Source organism: Hesperophylax consimilis, chromosome 5 (assembly GCF_061612785.1).
Source record: "Hesperophylax consimilis isolate HC1 chromosome 5, BYU_Hcon_1.0, whole genome shotgun sequence".
NCBI classification, from domain to species: Eukaryota; Metazoa; Arthropoda; class Insecta; order Trichoptera; family Limnephilidae; genus Hesperophylax; species Hesperophylax consimilis.
Genome location: NC_142840.1, coordinates 38,199,252 through 38,223,950, shown reverse-complemented (window position 1 = coordinate 38,223,950; position 24,699 = coordinate 38,199,252). Strand labels below are relative to the sequence as shown.

Sequence of the window (24,699 nt, the reverse complement as noted above, 5' to 3'; positions counted from 1 at the left end):
ATGTATAACATTTTTTCACTATTCTGTAAATTTTGCTATTTTTTAAAAGTCCAAAATTTTTTACATAGCTTATCTATTTTAGATACCGTTAATTTCATAAAGCCTGACGGTGCAATTTTAAGACTAGTAAAACTACGATCTAAGTGGTTCATTGGTTATGTCATTTTTAGCCGTGTAAATGACGTGAGATGACATTTCACAAAAAAATAAGCTATGAAAAAAAAATTGTAAATCTCGTTCGGTGCAGAAGACTAATATTTTATGATACAAACGAAAATCACGTGTATTTGAAAATAAAGCTCGCCTTTTCGATTTCAATTGTAAACATACACCCAAATACTATTTTTACTACGGAATAATGTCCTCATTTTGTCCTTTTTAGCCTCGAGCAATCTCACACCTGCCATCGCCAGGTTTACCTTTTGATCCGGTAGTCCTGGCGCAGGCTGTGTTTTACACAGCGCAGGCTTTATGCTGTATGACGCAGGCTGTAGTGCCCGTGCACCACATGTCCTTAAGCTTCCTTCACGAAACAAAAAAATCGGATCCAGAAATAATAAAAACAACGCAGAAACACGAGCTGTCGGCCTGACAGAAGGCACGTGGGCTTGAAAAATCAAAATAGTGGCAAGTAATTTTTAGAAACAATATAAACTTATTAAAGGTAATAAGACTTATAATTTTTTTATTTATAAAGCACTTAAGGCAATGCCATACGTAGTAATTCAAAATCATGTGTTTTTTGTTTGAAAATTTGGTCGCCTAGAAATGTTTCAGATGCTTTAATTAAATACTGCGAGTAGAATACATCTTGGCCTTTGAAATAATCGAGTATTTTTTAGATAAGTCTTTTTATAAGCCCAGAAAAAAATAATGTAAAGGCCTATGAAAGCTGCTTTAAAGTTCAAAATCTCCTACTTAAGACCCCATTTTTGGTTATGATTTTATTGTATAATGTGGAAAATTAAGTTATTTATAAAATGATCGAAAAAAAATTAAATATTTATGCCTGAACATCCACAAAATAAAATAAAAGGCACTTTTTGGCCATGTTTTTTTCTTGCATAAATCAAAACAGGCGGATGGTGTTAAGCGGGAATTTAAACCTTATCGCCATCTACGTAAGGGTTGTTATTGATAGCGGCCCAATTTAAAATATTACACGACGTAGTGCATCGCCTTAAAATTTTCTAATCTCGTAGTTTGCAGATGTACACATGGCTAAAAATGTGAAGAGTGTGTTAAATAACACGGACAACTGTTTGTGTTATTTTATAACAATTATTACATCGAGTAATCGACATAATAGATAAACATGTACTAGAATAATGTCATAAATTACAACGAAAAACGATTATGTCAGCTTTTGACTTATTTATCACCATCAAAATGATAACAAAATATCAATAATAATTACCATTGTGATGGATCACGTTTACCTAGCAGTATAAATATTTGTAAAAGCCTTGTATATGTGGGGGCTAAAAGGAAGGGATAAAACGACAAACGGCTCGTGGGGTGTCTCAGTCAATTTCTCCAAGACAATGATATTATTATAAAGGTAAAGGTAATGGTGAAGGCGGGGGAGGGGGAGGGGAAGGCCGGCAGATGTCGCACAGCACCTGCCCGGGCCCCATTACCTCAAGGGGCTCTGCACGGGGTGAGTCCATTGCCCGGACTTATTTTTTACATAACTGTTATCAAAAAACAGGACCGCGCATCAACGAGGACTCCAAGATTAATGGGATTATATTGGGAACGAGCAATGGAAAATTGGTAATTGCTATCGAGTTATAGTGAAATTATGATAGTCATGCGTGATAATCATAAGGAGGTACAAGAAAACATATGACCAGAGACACCCATTCATAGCATTAAAGATATTTTCGCGGATTAGAGCGATAAATGGTGTTTTTAGCGATAATAAAAAAGATTTTTTAGTCGCTATAATATTGTATTGACAGATCGTAGAACGAACATGGAACACTCTACTGTAGAAACATGTGCCATGTTGAGTTCAATCAATAATACAATAAACATGTTTCAAGTGATTTTGCTAATTTAATTGTTTTTCCCCTCTTGCCGACTCCCATTCCTTGAAGTTATCCTATTTAGCTAAAAACGCTAAAAAACGAAAAATTAAACCTATTTTTTCAATAATTATTGCTACATTTCTAAAAAATTAAAGCTATGAATAGGTGTCTCTATTTAGGACTAAAAATTGTGTTTATACAGGAACTAAAATGTTTAAAAAGATCATAATAAAGTGTAATATAGGTACGTTTTTAATTTGAGTTTTATTTGATGGATCCAATGAAGTGAGTAAAAAGCAACTAATTTTATGTTTAACTCGTATTCTAATGCCGATGACCGCGTGATGAGTTGATTTCGCAGGTGATAATGAGCTCCGTGGTCAAAAAACTAATCAAATAGGTCTAATGAACTAAGTGACTGACCTTGGCAATCAAAAATACTGCCGCCCAATTCTTTAAAAATAGGCAATGTGTCTTTAATTCGATAGTGTTGAGTGAGTGTGTATTTTAAAATTGGCAACCAATAAAATATTTGCCTGATTCTGTATAAGTGCTTCAAAATAAGCAATAGGTCAGTTCAGTAATTTAATTATATAAACCTTGGCAATCAAATCGATCAAGACATTTATTTATTGCTGGGGAATACGTCTTCAAATTTGACGCACAAATAAAACGAGTCATTATCGAGGACAATCGTTCGTGACGCGAAGTAAATTAATTTAATGAAGTGGTTGGCCATTCCAGTTACAAGCCGTGACCTGCCTGCTTTGCAGAAGGAGGTACTTCTTGCCACTGGTGTGTAGCCAAGAACGTCATCTGGACAGTTGGTTAAACGGATAATAACTGAAGACCAACTGACGGAATTACAAAGAAAACGGTAGCGCCGTAAGTAGTAACTAGGGAAAGGCAACACACCCCAAGAACGCCGGAGGGCCGGACCTAGGATAGTATGGAAGAAATAATGCAAAGATGCATAGTAAAATCTAATGCAGAGGTGGATTAATTTAACGAAGAATGGGAAAGACGGAAAAGACAAGCATTAGAAATGAAAATTTTCAAACAATTTCTACTTTTTCTTTTTAACAGAGTGCTCAGAGTTTCATAAAATTCGTGGGTTTGGAAACGAGTCTACAGCGTAATTGTTTATTATAAAGGAGGCAAATATTAGGAGGGCTGCAAAAGTCCCCACGCCGCCCCAGAGGGCAGTAAACCCCAAGAATGATCCCCGCCCCTCCCCTCCTCCGCAAACCTCCGAGAACCCTCACAAACAACAGGTTGATTTTCAGTTAAACGAACTCCGCCACAGTTAGCCGGGTGGAGGTCGCCTAATTATCATGTATGGTAATGCGCCACGCTCGGGTTCAGTTCAAGATCAAAAAGCCAACTATTACGATAAGAAATTATTTAAAAAAACATGATTTTATATTGGCAAGGTGTTTCTTGCTGATAGCGCTTGATTAAACTGAACCCTTAGCAAGAAGACTCGGGATATCGAAAGCCGTACCAAAATTACAGTATGTAAATCAATGAAGCAAACCAAAACGAATCTTTTCTATCACAACGCTAAAGTACTTAACATAATCGTTAAATGCATGATTAAATCAGGAAATATTTTATTCTGTGGAATAATAAATTAGACTATTTACTTTTGCTTTCGGGAGCTTAGTTACATGTGTAAATTAAATCAGTGCTGTGAATTTATAACGACGAATATTATTTGGGGGCTCGCCAACAAGCCGTGGAAAATCTTCTTACAGAAGTCCCGCTGAACCTCACAGATCATAGAATTATGCAAATATCTCGCGTCGTTTCAAGAATACGCAGCAATATTTTAGGCTAAGTGCATATTAAATAGTAACTCTGGTGCTTAACAAGACATAAAATTAGGTTGGCTCCGCGAGTGCCAATCTACGCTACCCATTTGCATTTAGGGGTGCTGGTTAGAAGATCCCAAAACTCACCCTCTTATGTATGAACCCCAATGGGAAAATAGAAAAACTAGTTTGTTAGCATGTAATAGATTTTGTGTAACACAAAAACCTCAAGAGTCGTTCGTCATTTGCTTACATTTGCATGCAAATATGTGATGAAGAATAGTTGCAACGTTCCCCCGGCCTGGCTGTCTCTAGTTATTTAGTCTGAGCCTGAGGGGTTTAGTTTTTAACAGTTATCCGTGTCTCAGCAGTCGGTAAAGGGTGAATCTACAATGCATGGAAGTGGAGACTCAAGATGTTTGTACAACTTCTCCACGCAGTCGGGGTGTGGCGGAACAAGGACACTGCCACTGCTCTGCCCCCCTCGAGTCACTAACTGTTATGTCTGGTTGAAGTCAATTACACGATATTACTTGAGTACTTCAGTCATTGTTTAAAAGCTCTCCATTACGATTGGATAATAAAATAATAAGCAAGGTAATGGAGTGAAACAGAAGGGCGGTTTCTTAAATGAGAATTGGGGTTTTCTTAAAAGGGTTTGAGCGCTTCTAAAATAAATGTATAAAGTTAGATTTCTCTCAAATATAAAAGTCAAAAGGCACAACTCTTTGTATTGGAGCTTCATACATATCGTGCTTTCAAGACATCTATTGTGATTCTTCAGCACAATAAGACCCAAAATCTACTCACATTTTTTCCTTCATAATTTCATATTCCCCGATCCAATTTTCATTGTTCCTGGAGTCGCACAACTGCATTGTAGTTCTTTGATAGTATTTCTTCTCAGACGTCGCAACAATGCTTCCTCGCTGAAATTTATTTGCGCAAAAATCGCCGAATCAGAATAATAGGGTACCTTCGAAAGGCGACTGGGGCAGCTGCAACCAAACTATTGTCCGTGTCTGGAGAGATGCCTGAGACCTGAGATATTGTGTAGCCAAGCGGAGTTTGTCGCGGTTCTAGGAATAATAGTTGATACCTAATCAGAACGACTTGAAAATATTTCACGCAGATGATACACGAGGAAATTGCGTGGATTTGGCGACCCATCTGCTCCAAGACGCGCGTCTCGAGGGACTTTATTTATATCTTAGATTTACAAAGGACGGATTTCGGAAAGGTCAACAATACAAGCTAATTCATATGTGGTGATCGAAAGTAATACAAAAAAAGTGTAGGTACACATGAAAACAATATCTGATCACCCGCTGACATCTTAACAGATAAACTTAAGAAAACTTTGAGCAGATGATAAGACGGAGCGATTTGTTTGAATTTGGCGACCCATCTGCTCTAAAACGCGTGTCTTGAGACCCTATTTACCTATAACTCAGATTTATAAAGGATGGCTTTCAGAGGTCAACAATACAAGCTAATTCGCACTTGGTACAAAACAGAACAATAGAAAAAGGTGTATGTCAAAAGCATCTACTTACTATTAATATCTGATCACCTGTTGATCGTAACATAGATTTGATTTGAAACGACCATTGCATGTTGTGGAAAAGGGAAATGCTTTAATTTAGAATGAATGATATCACGGTGTACAGTCAACAGTTGAGTGAGTTAGATATCGGAGTGATAAGGGTGGCAGTTGCGCTGGCCACATGGCACAAGGCACGCGGTGCGGACTTGGGCAGGTTTCGTGCCACGAAACGCACTCCACACTCCACTCACGCCGGACAGGAATACTGTTAAAGGGACACGACGAGGCCGTCGAACCTCAACTTCATTTAATTAACGACCAAATAAAAAAACTTTCATAAACTTCATATTTCATTAAAAACTATACGAGTTTGTTCACCGTAAAGTTTTGATTACCCATTTCGATACCGCGCTGCTTTGATTTTCATAAAATATTATGGAAGAATACCCATATTTAAACACCTACTAGCCTATTATTATGATTATTTATCTAGCACCAGAAAATAATATTCTTTTGAGGATTCACGTGTATGACAAAATACAATCAACTTCCGAAACGCACCTGGTGACGTGGAGACGGTATATCTGTCTCGGTCAATGTTTTGTGCATCGCGCAGTCAACTCAAAAGAAGAAGAAGGGTGGCCAGGTGAGGTATACCGAACAAGGTAAGGGGTACTCCGGGCAAGGAAACTTTCCTTTTCTCTGCGAGGGTATTGTGTCCCAGCCATTGTACCCTTTGGGCCAATCTTAGGAAGGGTAGATTTTTCAGGAGCCGCGACACAATGCAAGCAACAATTACCGCGATGTGTTACCAGTACAGTGTGTGCAGTAAGAAATCGGATGCTGTTCCGCTCCGCTTGCGTGGAAATCTTATTAGTAAACATCTAACCAAGACCCAAAGCTTTGATCGGAATATTCACGTAACAATTATTATTTTAGGGAATATCTTCAGAAATTAAACATTTATGGAATAGAATTTCACGGTGAGATGGAGATGAAAAGAATTTTATTACACACTAACGGATCACTTACACTCCTCCCAGATATTTTTCATGTGAAAAAAATTAGGTTTTTAACATTTACAGGTATTAAAAGTTTTACTGTTAAACTAGGGTAGTGATAAAGTTACTGTTGTAGATGAAAATAATCGAAAATATTGGTTCCTTACTATCCATGACGTTATACGAGTTACGAATCGTCTAGAGTCTAGAGTAGTGCGACGTCGAAGTCACCCTGTTACCGTCTCTGGCAAATGCAAAGTAGGTTTTTTGACATTTCTCCGATGCATCGCCTTGCAGTACCTTGGGGTGACGGGGGCAAATAGCGGGACCCCTAATTCCATCCCTCGACCGGATTTGCCCATTAATCTTTAGGATAAACTTCTTTTCGATTCAGACTCTCCCCACTGCGGCGATACGAATTTATGGAAGCAAGAAACTGCGAAGGCAGCTGCAGGGGAGCCAAGGAACAATGGATCTTGTAGACTGGAAAATGTTAACACGCCGCGATAACTCTAGGAGGCGGCGGAGGGTACCACTCTCGTGCCCGAAGAATCGCGAGTTAACGAATTTGATTGTATCGGCGTATTGAGATCGAGAGTATTGTTATTCGGTGTTATTTGAATAGAAGGCACAGAGGAAACCGTTACAGATTCACGGTCACTGATGAATGCATTATAATTGAGCGTAATACACGTCAATTACACTCAAAGAGACCTCCCCAGGAAAGTGACTACTTCTTTCAAGCCGTTTTTCTGTTCGCAGCGGGAGTACCTCAAGGAACAGACTTGAGTCCAGTCATAAAATAAAACGATAAAATTGTTATGATAAATCTAAAAACGCAAATGATATTTTCAATCAATGGAGTGACGTTGCAAGTAGTAACTTGCTGCCAGACCACAAATATGATTTATATAAAATCGAGTTTTCAAAACGGGCAGAGGCTTTTAAAACAGGTAAGCTTCAGCAGGAGGGCTGGTCCGGAGCTTTATAGGGAATAGACACGTCAGAATCGAGACGTAATAACACGCCCGCCGATTATAATAACAATAATAATAAATAATAACACACGAACCAACAGCTGAAGCGAGTTGAATGAATCCGCGACTATAATTTGAATACTACGGCGGGCAATATGGCGCGCGCCGAGATCGCGGAATAATAATGACTTTGATATTGTTTCGTCAATGGTGAATGGACAAAGGGCGGCCACCACTGATCTAAAACATTTTTGATATTTTTTAACGCAACAAAGTGTTAACATTAACAACTCCATAAAGAATTGCTAGGAATCTATTATTTAAAAAAAAATATATGCATAATGATAAAACGTCAATATTTATACAGTTTTTTTAATAATAAATAAGGCCATATTTATGTATTAGTAAATTATTATGCTAAAATGTATAAATACAATAACTTTAAGCAAAACTGTACCAGTCTGAAGATGAGTGTAACAATAAAAAGTGGAATAAAGTTTAAAAATGGTTTCTGTATACTTATAACGATGGATTTCCGCCAAGTACTAATAGTCGAATTGACAAGACTTGAAAATAGTTTGCAACTAGTAAAACCATTTAACGTCTCATCGAGATATTCAAGGAGAATTTTCCGAGGCGAGAGAACCTAAGTGGATACCTTTTACTATCGTATCGTATAGTTATAGCTAGAATCGTCTAGTCGTTTTCAAATTTTTCTCGGGCCTCAAGGCCCTTTAATGAAAAAGATTTTATTTAAATTATATACCTGTACAATGAAATGACAACTCTTTTTTTTTTTGGTTTTAGGCATTTCACCCTGAAAAGAGTGCTTTGTGATGACAACTCTTAATGATGCACAGACAATCAAACAAGATTATAATCTAAAACAACAACAAAAAATTAACATTTTTATATCAGTTCTCGAACCAAAGTTCGTTCTTCCCTTGGAGTAAAAAATATAAATATACATTATAATGAAAGGATTTCAGGAGGATCGGGGGAGGGAGGGCGGGGGTTAGGGGCAGGTGTGAGCATTGCAATACATTCAATCCATAGCCATTGGAGGAATTTTATCGCCCTTAATAGGGTGCCAGAATACACCCCAAATTGGAGCACTAAAACATAATATAAGTATGTGGCGTACTCCACAAGTACTCACTCGGCTGGTTTCGTAATTTAGTAATAAATCAATGGTATCCATTCACCAATTGACTATAAAGAATAAAAGATAAACGATGACACCGTGTTCAAATAATATTATTTTAAGTGGCCGATGACCTCTTATTATCCGAAGAAAATGAGCTTTACGCGCACCGTTCATAGTTCCGTTGTAACTTTTCCCGTTTCCTCGTAAAATAAGCAAAATAGCATTTCTGCGGTTATTTTCACAAAAAATATTAAAATCAAGCTATTTGTAAAATATTGGTGTCATTTCATTTGCTAAGAGCCTTAAAAAGGACGTAACATGGAAAAGAGAAACACCATCTACGTTCAAATTGTAAATATAAAAAGAGGTAATTTGCATCCGAAACATGATTGCAGATGATGCCCTTTAAGTTTATCAAACTAGAACAGGATTGACGAGAGATTATTCACCTTTTTAGTGGGCCAATTGCTCAGTGTTTCTAGGCTAACTAGCTTCAGTCCTTGTTCCTCGTCTCTAAACAAGCTGAGCACCTGGTCGCCTGTCCAACATTGTTTTTATTGGACGGCATGTGGAAAACTATCGGCTTAATGGCACGCGACATCGGACAGCTTTGGATAAGGGCAATAAACTAGAACCACTTTAATAAGTGCATGCGTTATGGCTGGACGAAACGCGAACTGCAGATGGTTATTATCATAACTAGAATTCGACGTTTGGCAGATTGTGCAATGATCTAGTTTTGGGGAATACTCGCCACGATTGACCATGACGAACACATTTAACACAATACAATAAACATTGTAACAAAGAGTTCCATACTGATATTGCTGTTACCTCTTTTCAAATAAACGTAATCAGCAGAAAGAGAGGTCACAACGGAGCTTTTAACGAAAAGACCATACCAGCATAAATAGCATTTCAATAAAAAAAAAACAATTCGCAAATTGGAGAAAACACAATAAAACCAACAATTTATCCGTTATTTCTAAACGGACATGTCAAGGTGCATATTCCTAAAGTAACACATTTTCTCGACGGATAGCAAAGGTGCAGGATGAAACATAAAATAACTACCCAATATGAATATAATATTTGACAAACTGCAAGACATTAATAAAGGGAAATGCCACTTTGTTTAGAATTTTTGGGGATTTAGAATATTGACTGTCGGAATTGGATCGATCATTAATGAATATAATTACAGGGGGCAACTTGCCACACCATCGGCTCGTGGCTGGTGGAATTACTGAAGCGTGGTTGTGTCAAAATTAAAACAAAAAACAGTTTGCTTCACCCTTAACAAAGGGGGAAGCAAACTGCTGACGCAACACGCAGAAGCCAATTTTTTATAGAGAAATTCCGATAGATATAAATAATAGGACAGTGGCACGATAGGATTCGTTGCACTATAATAAGTGGTGGTGGAATTTAACCGCAAATATGGATATAGTTTGATTTGAAGTATCATGGAAGAAGAAGATAACACTAATAAATCTAAACAAAACAAGACAAGACAACTACTAATTATATTTGTCACATCTTTCAAATTCAGAATAAACAATTTTTTTCCCATATTTTTGGCTGCTTATATAATTTCGGTTCCAATGGCCAAATGCTTAGAGGTGTTGTCCCGGTAAGACAGATCCTGGGTTCGTTGCCCAGTTGAGACCGTTACATTTTTTATTTTTCTATTTCATGTTTCGTTTAGATTTATTAATATTATCTTCTTTTTCAATGATATATATTACATTGATGGGTATTATTTTTAAAAGTCGTGAAAAGAAATTATTCCAACCAAATTTAATTTGAAGTCTTACTTTTGAGTAAACGAAACCAACAAACAGAGGATTTATAATATGTATTGCGATAAAAAACAAATCTTTATTTATTTAGGTACAGATCAATGACTGATTCATTTGGCCACAAAATTCGATAACACGAACAAAATTTGTTTATTGACGGATATGAATATACAAGAAGTAAAACATCGGGGTTTTGATTGATGAAATTGTTATGGCAACGATGATTCAATGGGGTACAAAGACTAAAGTGAAATATATAGAATCCTACCTGTGTAGCAGAGAGCAGCCAGCGTGTGGGCGTGTCTCCTCATTAGTGGGCGGGTGCTGCTCCAATGGGTTCTGATGAGGAGGTGCTCCACGTAGTCAAAGGCGGTAACTGCATAAGTCTGCCACTGCAGTAGCTGCAGGACCAGCATCTCCCATTGCTGAGGACAACGGATACCAATAAATAAATATATATTACAGGCAAGCATATCAAAATAGATTTATATACCTGGCTCCGCAGGGCAAGTATGGATGCAAGCTGACCACAAAAGACACTTCCCTGAAAGGACGAAGGCGAAAGAGTGTTAAATCCAAAACCTTAAGCAAATTCCGTACCTTTAGGCATAAATATTTGAAGATAGACAACAGAAGAGCGGCAGGAGCGGAGACTTTTCCCAAAGGCAATCAGGACTATCTTAGATTTATAGTGCAGATGACGAATTTACACAGATATTTGGGCTATGTCTAGAGTCTAGACAAAAAATAGCCTACTTGGGATGAAAAATCTTACTCGTCTTTCTGTGATCATTTTACACTATTCTCATCTTCAATACGAAGAATTATTGTAAAGAAGCCGCGTGCGGCATAATAAAAGAACATCACATCCTAGGAAAATAATAAGTTAAGGTTTCAAGATTTCGAATTCGGCCAAACCTTTTCATTTGATATCATTTAAATATGAAAACAAAACTAAATAATAACAGTGATGTACAGGAGATGTTTCTCGCGTCATTCCAGATGCAGAAGAGTTTCAAAAGCTATTTGTTCCCACTACCACTGCACATTTATTTGATTCATTCATTATTTATTTGAGAATCGCATTACAAATAGCTGCTGCTAACAGACACAACAAATAATACTGGTTGAATGCGGCAGTAGGCGAGTACAATCGGCTTTATATCAGATTTATACAATAATAGAACCTTTATGCATCAATTGCATCCGGATGTTTTGACCAAAGGTTTGCTTGACCTTTCACACTTGGAATTGGACGCCTTCAACACCTTTGAACAATATAACTTGACCTAAGGTCCAGGTCAATTGTAAGTTACACCCAGAAGGAAAAGGTCTCAAGAAGTAGTGCGTGGTGCGTGGAAAGGAACCACGATCCTTTTCATTGTTACCAACTTCCGTTTTGATTGAAGTAGTACCCAAGGCTTCCGGGGCTCCTCCCGGGGCACCCCCGCCCCTCTAGGGGGTAATTTCAATATAAATATTAACATCCTGACACGACAATGCAACGCAAGGGTTAAAGCAGTGATTTCCCAACGCAGTCAAATTAAACGGGCACAAAGGTAATCCTAGTTTGATTATTAATTTGAAAAGAATATCTAATATTTATGTGAAAGCGATACGCATACATTGCGTACCCGTTTCGAATATCATGTAAATCTTTGCATACATTTTAATTTATGAAAAAGGTGACGGTTGAAAAATTAGATTTTAGAGGCGTACGTATGAGCAATTAAAAAAATATATTTATTGGAAGAAACATATGCACTAAAACTCGTACGACTCAGGGTAGAGGTTAAGTGTATTATTGTGGTAAGGTTCTCGTACCGATGCTGGATAAAGGTCTTCCCAGGGTTCCAATGCATTTTATGTAATAATTGTGGATTTGGGCGACAGAGAAGTCAGAATACGGACTTTTCAAATTGAGACCCCTTCGGAGAAGTAACAAATTTGATTATAATAAATCACATTAGACCCTCACGGATATTGTTGATGAAAATAATCTTTGGAGAGCAGAAAATGAATGAAAGTTTAATATTTGTTTCGCAAATAGTCGTATCTTTAGAAGTAATGACAATGATAGTAAGTATTATAAAAAAAATACCTTGGGGCTGTGGTCCTTGAAGACCTCCGAGGGACAAAAAGGATGTTTGTTCCATTTCTATTACAGGCCGTCAAGGCCTGCCGCCCACCATTCAGGAAACCGAGACCAATGCCAAGGGTCGCGATATGTACCTATTACTACTACGCGACAAGATGGCAATTAAAATATACTGTGTCGTAAGTGCCGTAAGGTCTCAAAAGCGTAAATATAGTATGAAGCACGAACAGTTAAAGCAAGTCTTTGTTCCACAGGAGCGACACAACCCTTCCTCAAAATAACTGATGTAATTACTAAAAAAAAACAATACCTGAAGTGTTTAATGGTCGGTTAAGAAAGCCCAGCTAACAATAGACGTTTTGCAGTTTTGGAATCTACACCGAATAATTAAATAGGTGTTTTGAATTACGTTTTGTTAGCTCTAGAAGTGTACGTAAAAAAGAAGAAGAAAAAAAACACCCTTGCATTATTATTTATCGAGTACATTTACTCTTCAATTGCAAAGGCTGCATTTTAAAGTGTGCATTATTTTTGTAAGTTCAAGGGGCAATTTTTTCACCACGCAACGGTGACATTAGTCAAGCGAACTTTTCGTGCGTTACAACCACAAACTAGAAAATTACCTTAGATTCTCTAACAATCTCAATGTCCGCATAAGAAATAAAGGGTTCGCGGACGAAATTAGCGGAGAAAGGAAACAAGCTGGGCAATTATTATTTATTTGAATGCAAAATTATTGTTTATTTCAATAAGAAGGTCTTGCAAGTCACTCATTAGGTCAGATATTAGCCGTGTTGGCCGTGCGTGTCCTTTTAATAAACTTATTCGGTTCTCATCGAATTGGAATGAGGGCGCATCGACATACATATTCAAGTAATTTGGTTCTACGAGGGTTCTGATCAAGAAGTACGTGTATTCGGCGTATGCCTCAAAGCCTCTACGTTGTGTGGGTTGGGAACTACCGCCCATGGCCCGCACTCCCATCTTGGGAACTACCGGCATATGGCACAATAGATGGGCAAGATATGACCACAACACTGTGTGAAAATAATAAAATTCTAAATTCAACGGGACATCCATTTAATGGTAAGTACCCACTATAACAAGACACAGAAATTACAAAGAGGTAGTTGAAAGCTATCAGGTTTAGCAGTAAATAGTAGGTATCTATCTAGCTTACTAAAAATCTTGAAATCAAATTTCTGAAGAAGAAAACTTATGAGAAGAACTAAATGAGAAGCATGTTTTTTTAATGAATCATTTAACATACAAATTGCGTCCTGCGTAACCCTGGTACAATTAACTCAGATTTGCTTTGAATTTAAGTGTCATTTTCAAAATTGAATTTATTTTTCGAGAATTCAAATCATCCCGTGATTTTTCATGGGGTTTTCGCTAGTGAATGAATAAAATCGTAAGATTTGAGAATCATAAGAAGAGTGTGCTAGCAATAAAAGTTTAAAAATATGTATATATAGCTCAGTCATTTAGAGCAGTCGCCTGGTTTACGAAATGTAGAGTAGACGAAAAAACATGTCTATCCCTAATGTCCAATCAACACGTTTTATTGGCTGTATCAAACCGAAACAAAACAGCAAAGTGCTGTCACACGTCTCCAAGAGACCGTCATCAATATTCATGTAGATGGAACAGATAGTCGGGGACGCGTGTGAAGTGTTCCCCGTGAGAACCTCCCCATATAGGTCTGAGGGTAGTTACTGCAGGTCAGGGAACAGAGCCTTGAGGAACCCCATAAGGGAAGATAGATGCCCCTTCGAGCCCTTATGCCAGAGAAAGGTCGTGTGAACCCGAGGGCTTTCTGCCTAAATTTGATTCACATCACGGAAGCGAAACGTTTAATAAAACATACTAATTCATACGGCGCCTTAGAATCAGCATAATTAATGCATTATGTACCTACTGGATATAAATGAATAGTGCAGATAAGACATTTTCACAGGAAGATAAGTCGGAATATGAGTGAGTTATGCAGTTCGAATTTCATGTTTGCAATATTTTATTAACATTGAGACAAAATACACGTGTAAGAATCTGCAGATTATTTACTTTCATAAACCTACTGGTTGAACACATATAAACTAACAGTTAATACCCGGATTCGCCCGAGTTTTCAAATGAAAAATAGCTAATGATGGAAATGACTTGGCGAAGTGAATCTAGTTGCGGTGACCTAAAATCAAACACATTTAATGCTTTATGTTTGAGATGAATATCGATTTTAATACACCATGACTCGTGATGTGTATATATTTCATATCTTGATGTGATTAGATCGATCTATAATAAATTATAAAATAATAATGATAATACTACAATATCCGATCTATTTTCAATCCCAAATGACACGTTTCCCGTGTTACCCAGTTCCGGGACAATGGTCCCTCAGGGTTCAGACCTCCGATATGATTTGGGTCTCGGAAATAAAGAGGTCTGGATTGAAGCAAAAAATCCTTTCATGGGATCTTCTTCCGATTTGGGAGACGTGGGAAAGAGCGACCCGCTTGATGGCTATTGTCACAGGTAGCGAAGGTATGGGACACTGCAATATCATGCAATCTATTCCGGTACTTGCCAAATCTTCTCACGTAAATAAAGCTACATAATATATTACAATAAATGGAGCAAGACTTGAGTAAGAATCAAAAGCGGTCAACTTCAAATAATTATAGAAATGATTCAGTTCCCATGTGAAAGCAAAGCAAGGATTATTAAATTTCAAACTAATTTACTATTAGCTTTGCTACATGGTTTCGCTTTGGAGTAGATTTCGATATTAGGAGAATTCTGTTAAATAATGGTTTTTCTTTTATTGTTGTTACATATTGTCATATTTTGACAGTAAAATTTATGATAGAGATGATGTTAAGATCTTAAAATAGTTGCATTGCTTTGAAACTGAATACTGAACTAGCTGTCCAAAGTTCCCGAGTTTGTGAACAGATTTTCTGCTTTATATGTGAAATCGGTTAAAATTATAATTACAAAATTACATCATACCTGTCAAATTAATTAAGATAATATGTTATCCACGTACTAACGTTGTAAGTTGTGCAGCATTCACGTGGAAAATATCTATGGAGGGAAGTAAAGTAATTCAACATCAGAAGATTAGTTCTGCATCTCGGAATAGAGCCATGCATTTTACTCATTAATTTTCCTAAAATTTACGGATTGCTGAACTTTCAACAGATTACAGGCCATTATTAACGAAAAACAGCTAATCAAAATTCAGGAAAAGAAAGCTTACGCATAATGTAACGCGTCTACGCGTCTGCCCAATGGCCCATATAACACCAAAACAAAATCACACGGTGTCACAGAATAAAGGTTGGAAAGAGACGCTTGGTATTGCATTTCATTTGCAATCACATCCATACGAATTATTGTATAATACGCGCATCAAATTGTTTATTCGGCAGTCAAATTGATTGTGACGGCACATTATTGATTGCATTTAACAGGGCCGTGAGAAAAATGTATCAAAACCGCACAACATTACACGGTGCTCGCTGCTGGTGCCGTAGGTGTATAGATCAAGCTATTGTCGGGGAAATTGTGACAATAATTAGCTCGGAAGTAAAGGTGCGAGGTGTGGATCAAAACAAACACTTCCGAATCGCGTTGGACAGGATGTGACTCTAAATAATTGAAAATATCCATGAGAATTTCATGTCGCAATGAAAGTCACCAGTTACCACCTGCTCCTTGCGGTAATTAAACAAGGGAATGTACATGACATATTTATACACTGGACATTCGAGGCCCAAATGAAAACTCGTATTTTAGTTTGACTTCCAAGATAATATACCTATGTATCTGAATTAAGGCTCGGTAGTAAGTGTTCAAAAAGAAGAAGAAGATGGTTTGAAAGGGGGGATATATAAATACGAATGTTAGAGGGAGCACGCTAATATAGTATAAAAAAACGACAATAATTTAGCGAAAATTGTGAAAATATTTAATAAAACAGGATTCGTTTAAAATTGAGCAAAAATCTCTCGACAAATGTCTATGTTTCATTTCAAGATTATGTGATTTTTTCATACCCAGAACATGTTAAATAACAGAACAACTTTTTAAAATAACTTTCGGAGCATGGGTAATTTTTTTCTAACGGGTGAATTTCATATACGAGTAATTACCGCATTGTTATAAGCGGAAAATGTCGCCTGTGCAATGAAGTATCAGACGATTGAACCCGCGACTCATGGATACAAAATCGACGCTTTGGACCATTCAGCAACCAACCGGAAGGTCTTACATCATATTCTGTCAATTACAGATAAGGAAATTCATTGCGTTCGTTTGAAACTCGTTTCAAGCCATTAAGACAGAAAAAAGGCTAATAACGATGCCGATTTTAATGACGTGCGTCGTCACGCACCGGCTACCTTCTTGGGGTCAAAGTTTTTGTCTAATAAGTTAATAAGTAGGCACAGGAAGCACCCCGGTGTCACGTGACATCAGCCAGGCGAGGAAATGACCAAGGAAGAAGAGGTAGCTAATAAACTATAAGGAGTAAGGTAGGAGTGAGGCGATAGGGGACACATTGGGGGACACTCAAGACAAGCCGCAGCTAGTTGGACTGGGTGAACTTCTTTCATCTGTGGGCTGAACCCTGACGGAAGGAGTCACGCGGGCTGCTCCTGTATCGGCAGGATGTCCAAGGATATTAGCTCGTGCGGGCCAAAGTGCCCAAGACAATACCAAAATTAGACAGGTGTGACCAAGAAGCGCGTGCTTACATCATTAAAACAAAGGCAAATTACGCTTTTGCACACGCACCGTGAGCTCACAAGACAACACATATGAGGTGGTAGATATCCATCCCGGCGGGTAGGGTACTTGGACCTATCGAGTTACTCTAGATCAGGGGTGTCAAAGATACGGCCCGCGGGCCGCATGCGGCCCTCGGACCCTATCAATACGGCCCGCGAGCCGTATGCGGCACTCAGGTCCCATCATTACGGCTCGCTACCACGTGACAATATTATGTCGCGGAGGACAGAACCGCACTCTTTCATTGTAGATTTTAGATATTCAGAGGACAGTCGATGCCTACGCGTGTTTAAAATTGCAAGCGATTGATTTACAGTGTAATTTCAAGAGACGCGCGCATCGGACGCGGTGCGCCGTGCACCGAGCGTGAGCGTAACTTTTTCTCTTACGCCGGCTGGTGGCGCTGGTCTGGTGCACGACTCGTTTTTAGCAGATGTTTTCCGTTATGAAAATAAATAAAAACAAACATCGCTCACGGCTTACGGATGAAAATCTCTAATCGATTCTAAAAGTAACTACGACGAATATGACACCCGACATCAATGAACTTGTCAAAAACAAGAGAAGTCAGGTGTCTGGCTCAAGATAATTTACCTTGTTACCCTTCTTTTTAACTTACTGAATTTATAATAAATAGGTATCTCACTAAATAAAGATTTTAACAATTAAGTATGGGTTTTATTTTTTAAATATTGAGTCCGGCCCGCTTACACACGCCAAATGTTATAAACGGCCCTTAAGAATATCCAGTTTGACACCCCTGCTCTAGATACTCACAGCGATCATAGTTAGAATTACACATTTTACAAAGAGCTGCACTGTATTTTCAAGTCAACGATCAAAACAAATTACCGCTAACCTTGAAAATTACTGGTGAGTCTACATCTCTTGTTTAATTGTCTTTAGGGACTATTATAAATGTGTGGCGGACTCGAATCGATTCACTGGCGTCTGTCGGGGGTTATTAAAAACGCTATTAAACGCAATTATGTAGGCGCGAGAAGGCTTGTGTTTTGTCGGGTTATAACTCTTTACTTTACACGAGGTGTGAGAGAAGGCCCGTATTCTCGGATTCAACTTCTTACACGAGGTGTGTGAAAGGATCCATATTCTCAGGTTATAACTCCTTATACGAAGTGCACCAGAATACTAATTACACGACACATGGAACACACTGCACGACAGTACTACCGTAGTACTATGAATGTGGAAGTATTACCCCGACAGGAAATAAGGACACCTATCGGGTCACGTAAGGAGTAAGAAGCAACGATCGGCCGAAACGGAAACAGCGATCGAATGATAAAATAATAATAATAATACAACCGCACAATTATTAAAAGCGATGACAATCTTAGGAGACATACTTTGGTACTAAATGTAATTTAAATGCGGAAGCAGCAAGTGTGTAAGGATATTTTTAGGCGGACGAAGCCAAGCATGCGACAGTTAGCATACGGTCCTGCCACTGAGAGATCCGTTGTAATATCTCTTTCTGTTACATGCATAGTTTGTGAAAGGGGGAGAAGATATTACTTATAACAACGGATCTATCAGCCTTTAGATAATTTTGATTAACCATCACGAAAGTTCCATGTTCCACCATAGTAAAAGGTACTCTAGAAACCATTCGAAGAACCAGAAGATTCTCTAGACCACCATTCATTGCCACTATTAAATTCATACCGACTAGGAACACAAGACAAATTGTAACATTCTTCTGTAATACATACACAACCAACTATCAGACACACTCACTAACCAATGGGATGAATGATCTAGGCAACAAGTTTAGGGATTTTTACGAATTAAGCGTAATCGAAAGATCTATACCAGTACTTTGCGGAATCCTACAAATTAAAGTAGCTATAGGTAATATAGTTTTGGAGACATATATTTTAGTACTGTTTCAGTTTCTATTTTACTTTGTTACTGTTACATGAAATATTATTTTATATTTAGTTTATAAGTTTCACATTACAACGCACTTAAAAAAACAACAAAACGCACAACATTCCCCAAAAGTGAGCATGGTCCCACTACGGGGCATAACCAAGTTTTTTGGGTTAAAAAGCGTGTATTATTATGACGATTTTCAATTATAGTTGAATAATGCTTACAAGTATTATTAAAAGTTATAGAAGCGACATGAATGCAGTGACTATTGTACTATTTGAAAAGCTTGCACCGTGAAAGCGATTCACTCTTAAAGACTTTTCATTGATAACGAATTTGAACCTCAAATTGCAAAAACTTAATACAGTAGAAATAAAATGTTTTTACGAATGTGGAGATCAGAAAATAGTGCAAGGCCGATGTAAGAGACAAACACACGAGATTACAAAAGCGACGTAGAGCGGATAGACGTAGAAACGAATGTCATGTTAACGTTTCATGCGCAAGCGAATATATGAGTATTGAGTATGAAGAAGTCGAGAACACGCGAGGAAGACATGACACGGTCAAGTATTGATTCAAATACCTACTTGTGTGGGTTCATGTCAAGAATGAAAGAGAAGAGTACCAATGTATGAGACGATGTATGAATGTAAACGAATCGAGGAGTGTGCACCAAGACAGAGTTCTGTGGCTATCCATTCTATCCCTGCCGGGAAACGGTCAATTTGATGATTAGACTCAACATGTGCTCATCCGACGTGATGCTGTATCAGGGTTGGTGCAATGAAATTTGTCAATGTGATAATTAGACTCACCCTGAGCTCGTCCGGTGTGATGCTGTTGTCAGTGTAGATGCAGAGCATTGGGACTGGGAGGACCCCGCCCTGGCGGATCTTGGAGGCGAGCAGTAGGCAGGCGGAGGCCAGGAGTTGCAGCTGGTGTCGGGGGAAGGCTCGGCCGCACAGAGCCCTGTCCAGATAGTTGACGGCCAGGGGAAACACCTGCTCCTCGCAGCACTGCTCCTCACACACCTGACACAAATGACATTTATTATTGGAGAGGTATATACATAAAAAAATTACAAAAGGTTATTTTTGACACGTAAGGGTATGGGTTTATAGTCGATAGCTCATCTGCAATATCTTCATATTTCTCGTAAGAGGTATGTAACAGGAAGAGAAGTTACAGGGGTGTATTGAGGCTGAAGGAAGTGGGATGGGGAATAAAATGGTCAAGTATCTTGCATATTTAAATATCAAGTCCGGTCACTAAGCACAACTAAAGCCATTTTAAGCAACATATCGAGTCCGCGTGGTTATTTCTCATCAGGGCCACACTGATGATACCTATTCACCACTTGTTGGTGGTGTAGCCATGGACAATGTGCTTAATATCGTTTTCATACATGGTTCTGCCGCTGAGAAATTCATTGTACTTTAACCTTCTCCAGGCTGCATCCGACATTAATGAGATAAGAGGTTGCAAATTAGCTATCATTGATAAGCCTGTTATGTCCTACCCTGTCAAAAAATCTATATAGTTTTGTTCGTTTGTTGGAAGATAACAAAATAGTTCGTAAATAATACCAATGCTCAAGTAAGAGCTTAGTTTCAATGAAAAAACATCTGCATAGAGACTAGACAAAACTTCGCACTGCGTATACAACTTGTTCAAATGCTCAGATTCATAACAAAAACGCTTCAACAAGTTGCCAAGCTACCTGAAAAATGAACGCCATTCAATTGCAAAAAATCTGAATTAAAAGGGTAGACACACGTGCAGACAGAGTTAGAAAGCTTCAGGACGAAGGGTGTGATGAAGTTAGTATAAAGGAACACAACATCCCGAATTCATCCGATCTTATTTGGCATCCATAACATAATGGCGGGCCTTCCTACAGGAAACGGAATTACATTAAAAGATGTTGATTATGGCGTAGGTAACTAAAGAACAAAAAAAAGGCTTCATGGCCAAACCAAGGCTTTATTCGGCGGGATCAGTTTCACCGTCGCATCAACAGACTATTTTAAAAAGTTCATTTTCATTTGATTACCGCATTAGAGTTCCGACTGCCAGGAGCCATTGGAAATACGGCATCACAATTTTTTTGCGAGGGTAAAGGATGTGGGGATGAATAGGATTAGTAAAAGGAATAGGTAGATATAAGGAATAGGAATAGATAGGAAGAACCCGCCAAATCAGATCTGGTCATTTTTCGATTCTGAATTAATTACTACTATGAATTGATTGAGCGAAGGTTAGATTGTAGATTTTACATAAATTTATTATAAACTAGCTGTACTCCGCCATGAATTGCTGTGGCTCAACCTGTCTGTACAGATAGAGAAACAATAGCGCGTTTTGCTTTTAGGACCAAAAGATGCCGCTGTTGAAAAAAAAACATGTTTTTACATGTCACAGGTGACATCAATGCAACGTTATATCAAAATTTCAAAGCAATTGGCGAAGAACTTTCGGAGATTTAAAGTTTTGAACAAACGAAAATTTAAGTTTTTATTTATATAGATAGATAGACATGTTTAACTAACTTTGTTACTAAGTTACATTGACCTCATTACGAGTATAGCAATTTATTATATTATTTATTTTGTATTCGACCACTTTGTTTGAGTTCCAGGTATGTACTTGTATGACAACAATAATAATAACATTAGCGTGAACTTTAATCCGATTCTTGAGAGTTTCTATTGTTCCCTGAGTAGGTACTTCTGAAAAATAATTAGGATAGTTGGAAACGGCGGGAAAAAAGGTTTGTTTAGTGAATTTACCAATTGCAATTTGCAACGGTAAGTACCTACTAACGGATAAATAGATTTAAAGGGAAACCCATTATCATTTAAAAGCTCTTATGTTGTATTATATATATCGTTAATTTGTTTTTTCATCGTTCTTGGGTTTTTTGCTAACCGGTGTGACCAACAGAATACACTTCTGCGATTGCCGTTACAAATTTTATTAGGGGTATTTTTACCCCAAACCAGTTTTCTTAGAAACTGCCTTCAATGCAATGTAATTGCGTTTCTATTATGTTATACAGAATTATTTGAACTGACTTGGGACTCTTTTGTAAAAACAATTGGGGTGTTTAATTTTCATAGGAATTTGAAAAAAATATGGACTCCAGATTTGAGTAAAACATAACAATATAACACTTTTTCCAAAGTTGATTTCAATATTTTGAGAAACAGGAGAAAGACGTAAACATCTGCTTTCTTCAAAATATTTGTATAGGTCGAGAAATACCATAATAAACTGAAGAGTCACCATGATAAGATTATTATGCAGGATATTATTATCAGTCTGTACTGTAAACAATAACAAACAATTGTCAACCATTATACGTACACTTCTCCTTCTACACGTTCTCGCTCTTATCGGAGGTTGGCTATCATCAGAAATATTTCACTTTTGCAGCCTTTCTGTTGATACCTTTTCCCCTTCCCTATACTGTATGCTTATATATTGTAATATCTTTCTTATAATGTTGTATTGTTGGTGTTTTCAGTATTTTCTGCCTTTTGATACAGAGCTAAGGCTGGATGGCGAGAGGAAGGGGTAGGCAGAGAAGACGGACCGCCAAATAACTCGGTCTTGGCACACAGTCCTTGCCTCATTCACATTCATAGATCGTCTCATACATACTCGTCTATTATTATGACACTTGACATGGCCTGACTCAAATATTTGATTCTCTTTATGATTTATCGTCATATAGTCTCCTTACACTCCTTTCTTCGTTCATTCACTCTACATGCTCAAACCATCTGAGCATCCCTTTCTTAATCTTACTCTTTTACGTTTACATCAGCCTTGCATTATTTGCGAATCTCCATATTCTTCACACGATCATACATGGTTTAACACACATACGCCTGAGGGATCTCAATTTTACAATATTCAGTCTTGGACTGACTGTAGGATATAGTAACTGCAGGACATTTCAATGTGAAAGTACTGTAAATAATAGTAATTTATTGTTAATAATGCCTACAAGCCTAGATAATATATATAATAATGTCAATATATGAGAGAAGATAGAGTTTCGTTCGATGATTCACGTAATACGATGCACCATGATTGCAATACGCAGAAATGTAAATAATTTTGTTGCAATCCTAAACTAAAAAGCGGAACTAGCAATAATATTTTTTGTTCAAACGTTCTTCGGATGTGAGGTAGACGACATCTATTAGATCCTGTCTGCATCCCGCTAGTACGAGCAGACAGCAAAAATTCATACATTGAAAGGGACAAACCATAGCATTCAATTAGCATAATTTTATAAGGGGTAAAGCTGCCCTTTTTATTAGCACATTTATTTGAATACAACTTTCTTCGGCTTACAGCGGGTCGAATATCGTAATCGGATGTAGGTAAAATCAGAAATGTTAAATTTGACATGTCGTAAAAGCGTGGACTTTGGTAATGCTTTCTACATTGTTTGACTTTTAATTTTCTATTACAATGTAACCAGCTTTGGTTACAAAGTGCATTCTTGTCAACGTTACATATTCTCAAATATATTCGAGACAAAAAATAACAGCGATTCGTGGAATATTTTCGCAGCATAAAATATCTGCATGTTCATGGAAAAGTAAATTGGATAGATTATCTTAAAAATAAATTATAATTAAATAAATACGTTCCGTAAAGTTATTTACAATAATTGTATTCACATGGGAGAATTTCGGTATAAAAATCTTCCAATGGCTGTTGTATTTATAATAATATTAGTTATTTTCAAAAGATTGAATGAAATTAATTATTACCTCCAGCATCCATGTCGTAACCACCTTCCTCATGAAGGGCTGGATGTCATCTTGGACATGCTTGAAGTAGTCACAGCTCGGCATGGATTCCTTCTCCAAGGCATGGAGGTTGGGTATAATCCTGGGATCAGTGCTCATCATGGGGTCGATGGGAGCGTAAAGAGGCTGAGGATCCACATCCTGGGGGCTCTGGGGCCCCTGCACCTCCATGTATTCAGCACAAGACAGATCCATTACGAAATGTCAACCAAAACTTCATCAAAATCCACACAAAACAGAGTCTGAAAACGCTTTTGTTACACTCGCGAACAATGCGTATTCACACAAAAGCACCAAAATTGTTTATATTTATAACTTAATGTGCATAATATGTAATTATGCAAGTCTTTATACGTATGGTTATACGAGATAATGTCACTTAACTTTTTTTAAAACACTTTTAAAAGTTGTCACTAAAATCTTCGAAATTTTTTTCGAATGTTTACAAACTGTCACTTCGGCCGATTTATACAGATGTCGTGATTGATGGCTGTGCGCAGAGCGAGCGCGCTACCGTCCTACTACGGAGTCGATTTACGAATGAGAAATTTTAGGCTACTCGAGCTTAGTCGCAGCCGGGTAGGTATTAACGCTCTCCCCGGGTAGGGGCAGCCCCCCGGAGACCCTTCCTTGCATAACACCTGGACTTAATGCACATACCTGCTGAGTGTCCCTGCTAGTGAAGGTGGAGTGTTGTACATTTAATAAACGTAAAGATTTATTTTTAAATAATCAGAAATATCTGATCATTTT

General features: G+C 37.8%; 1 protein-coding gene across 1 annotated transcript in view; it reads right to left on the bottom strand.

The window, feature by feature from the left end:
* Positions 1 to 24,420, bottom strand: part of LOC149423917 (G1/S-specific cyclin-D2-like) — a 29,949-nt gene extending 5,529 nt beyond the window's left edge. Inside the window, exons 1-3 of the mRNA XM_089632191.1 lie at positions 23,908 to 24,420; positions 19,933 to 20,148; positions 10,589 to 10,745 (exon numbers count right to left, since the gene is read on the bottom strand). Coding sequence (XP_089488317.1) covers positions 10,589 to 10,745; positions 19,933 to 20,148; positions 23,908 to 24,141 — 607 coding nt within the window. The 5' untranslated portion in view covers positions 24,142 to 24,420. The remainder of the gene's footprint in view (positions 1 to 10,588; positions 10,746 to 19,932; positions 20,149 to 23,907) is intronic.
* Between the last annotated feature and the right edge of the window lie 279 nt (positions 24,421 to 24,699).